The 5,050-nt window shown below is 38.2% G+C and overlaps 1 protein-coding gene across 2 annotated transcripts; it reads right to left on the minus strand.

The window, feature by feature from the left end:
• On the minus strand, positions 1–4,821 carry LOC103483512 (probable leucine-rich repeat receptor-like protein kinase At2g33170). 2 transcript variants are annotated; one of them, XM_051086023.1, is made up of 4 exons: positions 4,016–4,821; positions 3,701–3,794; positions 813–3,586; positions 1–678 (listed from the first exon to the last, which is right to left on the minus strand). In XM_051086023.1, the coding sequence occupies exons 2-4, from the start codon at positions 3,751–3,753 to the stop codon at positions 299–301; spliced, it is 3,207 nt and encodes a 1,068-aa protein (XP_050941980.1). In that variant the 5' UTR covers positions 3,754–3,794; positions 4,016–4,821; the 3' UTR covers positions 1–298. The 2 variants fall into 2 exon arrangements, with proteins under 2 accessions (XP_050941980.1, XP_008438405.1); XM_008440183.3 differs by having other exon boundaries at positions 813–3,794.
• Between the last annotated feature and the right edge of the window lie 229 nt (positions 4,822–5,050).

A 5,050-nucleotide genomic window follows, 5' to 3' on the forward strand; every position in this document is an offset into this window, starting at 1 on the left:
TGGAAGAAGTTCAAAACTATTTATTGATAACACTGATGTTTTACATACAGAACAATGGTATTACCAACTGTACACGAAAATTGTAATTAGTTCCTTTTAACAAAAATACAGAATTGGAAAATATCTATCTTTACCCAATTACCCCCAATAACTGAAAAGACAATTCAATGGAAACATTTTTCTAAAAGAGAGAAAAAAAAAACTATGAAACTAATCAATTTCCTGTTAGAAAAAAAATCAGGAGGAACAAATCAGAAACTATAGCCATCTTATGAAACTTCCAAGAATTGATGAACTGTCATACGGTATTATCTTTGAGAGGAAGATCGGAATCCGGAGATGGAATGAAATTCACTTCTTGCTCGTTAGACTCTGTAAGCATCGATACAACCTCCCGCATTGATGGTCGGTCGAACGGAGACATACTTGTACACATTAAAGCAATTTTAAGTACACTCATCATGTGCTCAACAATACTTCGGTCTTGAAGATTCAACCGAGAATCAAATATTCTCGACGTGTATGAATGGTCACGGATAAAATTCTTTACCCATGTTACAAGATCACCTCCTTGATCTAATGGCTGTACAGGAGTTTTTCCTGTTAACAACTCAAGAAGAACCACTCCAAAACTATAAATATCACATTTTTCTGTAACCTTCATAGAGTAAGCATATTCTGCACCAAGAAAAGAAAATAGAGTAGGTAACTTGTGCAAGAAATGCAACATGGGATGATGATTATATTTATATCTAAACTTAACTAATAGTTTGTTGAAATTTTTTTATATTCAGTCATAACGAAGAGCTTACCGGGAGCAATGTATCCATATGATCCTGCAACTGCTGACATTGATTTAGAATGAGGCATGTCAATAACTTTCGCTAGACCAAAGTCACCAACGTGAGCTTCAAAGTGATCGTCGAGGAGAATGTTATTTGATTTGATATCACGGTGAACTATCTTTGGTTTGCAGTCATGATGCAGATATGCTAGACCATCTGCAGCTCCAACCGCAATCGTGAACCGAGTTGGCCAATCCAAGCAACAAGAGGATCCGTGGATTAGTTCACCTAAACTACCCTTTGCCATGTATTCATAAAGTAGCAGATTGCAACCCTGGTGGTAGCAGTATCCATAAAGCTTAACGATATTTCGATGCCTTATCTGTCCAAGTGTCAAAATTTCAGCCTGAAAACTGTTTTCGACACTGTTCCCTTCTCTATTTGATGCCAACTTCTTAACAGCAATTATCTGTCCGGTATGAACAACGGCTTTATACACTGTTCCACAAGCACCCTTTCCAATAATATAACTATCATGAAAGTTATTTGTGACTTCAACCAAATCATGGAAGGTGAAACCCTCCTTGGGAGGTAAGTAAAAATCTGAGTCAGAGGACGGAATCTCCTTATTTGGTGTCGAAGATTCATGTGGACGTCTCATGTGATGTAAAATAATCACAATCAAAATGAGAGAAATCCCACCTATAGCAGAAGCAATCCCTGTGATGATTTTACCACGTGATGTATTTGCATTCTCTAGTTGTGTTGAATGAGAATACGAATTCCCACTGCAATCACCAAGAGGTCCACCACAAAGTCCGTCGTTGCCTCTAAAGCTATCAGTGCCCATGTTCTGAAACAAAGGAATGGAAGGTATAGGCCCAGAAAGGTCATTGTAGGAGAAGTTACAAACTGATAAACTAGATAGGTTGTCGAACTCTGTAGGAATTTGTCCAGTCAAATGATTGTTATTGAGAAGGAGAATCTCTAGAAGGTAGAGTCTTCCAAGCTCTGGGGGTATTCTCCCAGTTAGATTGTTATAACTGAGATTCATTGCAATCTGCAAGCTTAAAAGGGAGCCCAACTCCTTTGGAATTTCACCAGAAAATGAGTTACTGCCAATCTGCAACTCCGTCATACGGGACATGTTTCCTAGTCCTGCAGGTATGTTTCCTGAGAACTTATTTTCTGAGAGGATGAGAAGCTCCAGCTGTGAAAGTGATCCAATCTCATTCGGTAAAGAACCTGTGAAGGCATTGTGGCTGAGATCGAGTCGTTGAAGCATCTTGCAGTTGAAAAATTCAAGTGGCAACTGACCAGTGACCCGATTTGATGAAACATTGAAAGTGACCAATTGAGTGAGATTTCCAATCTCCTTTGGCAAGCTAGATGTGAAGAAGTTGTTTGCAATTTGAAGCCTTTGCAACTTATGACACCTTCCAATATCTGTAGGAATTGGACCACTGAATTTATTTTGGCCCAGTTCAATAGCAGAAAGGTTCTCCAAGCTGCAAAGCTCAGATGGAAACGCACCGGTAAGCATATTCCATCCAAGACGAAGTTGCACCAGTGATTTACAATTCAGGATTCCAGAAGGAATGTTTCCATAAAACTTGTTAGATTCCAAATTCAAAATGCTCAGGTTAGAATGATGACAGAGGTGAGAAGGTATTGTCCCTGTTAGGTTGTTTAATGAAAAATCAACCACCCAAAGCCAGCTGTAAAGTCCGAGTCCTGAAGGAATGCTACCACTGAGTGAGTTATCAAAGAGCTGCAGTTGTACCATCTTAGTGAAATATTGAAAACCAAATGGTATAGGTCCTCTAAGATCATTCATCGATAGGTCGAGTCGTGTCAAGTTACTCAAGGTGCTAAATTCATCTGGTATAACACCAGTCAGCAGGTTTTTGAAGAGGAAAAGCAAGTGCAGACCCTTTATCTTACTTAACTCAGAAGGGATTTCACCGGTTAAAGAGTTCTCTGAGAAATCAATTTCTTCAACAAGAGAAAGATTACCTATTTCCTTTGGAATAGTCCCATTAAGAGCATTCCTATAGAGATACAACTTCTTCAGGGAGCTGAGATTCCCCAACGTCTTTGGTATGGGGCCAACCAGATTATTTGCATACAGCGCAAGGACCTCGAGGCTCTTACAGTTCCCAAGCTCCTCAGGAATATTACCAGAAAACTGGTTACTCCAAAGAATCATTTCGGTTAAGTTATGAAGCATTCCAAGCTCCTTTGGTAGTTCCCCTCCTATCTCATTTTGAGCAAGACCAAGCACATTAAGACTCTGGCAACCACTTATTTCAGAAGGTAGGCTTCCAGAGATAGCATTCTGTCCAGCTCTAAATCTCCTAAGATTTTTGAGATTTCCAATAGAACGAGGCAACGGGCCGGTGAGCTGGTTGGTGTACGCCACAAACTCAACTAGTGAGGATAACTTCCCAAACTCTTCCGGGATTGAACCACTTATTCGGTTGTTACAAATATTCAAACTCCTCAAGGAAGTAAGATTTCCCATTTGAGGTGGGATTTTCCCCTCAAACATGTTGTTATTAAGAGAAAGGTATTCTAGACCTGAACAATTACCAATCTCTTTGGGAATATTTCCAGTGAAGTTATTGTAAGAGAGATCAAGAGAAGTTAGGTGAATCAAGTTACCGATGACGGGGTTCACAGATCCAGAGAGCTTTTTCGATTTCAAGTTGAGCGACCATACGACCGGAGCTTCACCCGATGTACATTTTACACCGATCCAACTGCACGGTGTCTGGTCCGCAGGATTCCAGTTCTTCAAGCTATCAAAGTCATCCTTTAAAGTCTTTTTCAGCTCCAAAAGGGACAATCCTTCTAAGTTCAACCCTTGTGAAGTACAAAAGAGAAGAATGATTGTAAACCAAAATCCAACAAACCTGACTAAGAATCCTTCCCACGACTTGACATCTGCAAACATGTTAACAGCCATTGCCTCCGCAACAACTATCAGAAAATCCAGCAACTTAGCACCTGTAGAAACACCTATTATGTCAGACAAACAGCATTGTCAAATAAAAACAAGTCTTACTCTAACACATACACCAAAAGAACAGATATCCCTTTCACTTAAAGTTTCTAACAAGTTCATTTCAGATTCAGCACAGTCCTCAATCAAAACACCATAAAATTCTGAACTCAGTGTCAATTCTAAGTGAATGCAAGCAAAAGAGTCAATCAACAAAACAACAAACCTCATAGCATGGCCATCACTCGTCGAAAAAAGGATAATAAACACAGCAATTCCGCCATGTCTTCTTCCAATTCACATCTTCTAACGAATATCCCAAAACCATGGAGCTCATAAATCAAGTACAACGAAATAAAAAGGGGCAGATCGAGATTGAATTTCAGGGCCTTTGCAATAATGGGAATCGCCGAATTGCAGTCAATAATTCGGCAGAAAGAAGAAAAAGAAGAAAAACAAAACAAAACAAAAAATTATCACAATCTCTACTACTTTGCGGCTGTAATCGAACACTTGGCACTCCAAAAACAGCGATAAATCAGAAAGAAATCATTTCCCCTTTTTTAGTATATTATATTCAGCTACATATTGATCAAAATAAAGAAGAACCCATCTGCGGAAACCCCCAAATTAGTTCTCTAACCAAAAAAACTTGGAAAAAAAAACGAAAAGGGTCGAGAGATCTCGGAATGAATTATTAAAATGAAGAACAAAAACCAGAGCTCAAACTGTGAAGCTAAAATGGCCGACAAAGAAGAGGATTATTTCCCATCTGTGTAGGGGAGAGTGGGGGCTGATTTTAAGTGGTTGGAAAGACGAGAGAACTGTGAGTTCCACACCCAACTTGGAAGAGAAACTTCGAAACTTTTCTTTTTCTCCCATTTTATTTCATTTCCTTTTTCCATTTATAAAAATTCAATTCTTTTTTCTTTCTTCTTTGTCTTTGCCATTTGTATTTTGTCTGTTTGTTATTATATACATAAGCCGATCCTTAGCACTGGGTCGTTAATGGAGTCACGTTTAATAATCAAACCATTGAAGAAGATGATGATGAGGAAGAAAGCTTCGTCTTCGGTTTTTGTTTGTTCTTTCAATTTGGGATTTTTTTTATATATATAATTTTCTTAGAAAGAAAATTTGAATTTTATTTCTTTGGTTTTTGTCATTACTATTTGATTTTTAAATTAATTTCTTGGGGGAAATATATTTCTTTCCTTTTCTTTATAAATAGTAAGTTTAGTCATCATGAAAATAATTTAAA

The sequence above is a fragment of the Cucumis melo genome, chromosome 6, assembly GCF_025177605.1.
Source record: "Cucumis melo cultivar AY chromosome 6, USDA_Cmelo_AY_1.0, whole genome shotgun sequence".
In the NCBI taxonomy this organism is placed as follows: Eukaryota; Viridiplantae; Streptophyta; class Magnoliopsida; order Cucurbitales; family Cucurbitaceae; genus Cucumis; species Cucumis melo.

Bases quoted from the DNA above. Each gene is read 5' to 3' on its own strand.
- LOC103483512 (XM_008440183.3), bottom strand. From the start codon at position 3,753: ATGGCTGTTAACATGTTTGCAGATGTCAAGTCGTGGGAAGGATTCTTA. The intron at 679-812 runs GTAAGCTCTTCG...TTCTTGGTGCAG, and splicing joins ATATGGATACATTGCTCCCG to AATATGCTTACTCTATGAAG.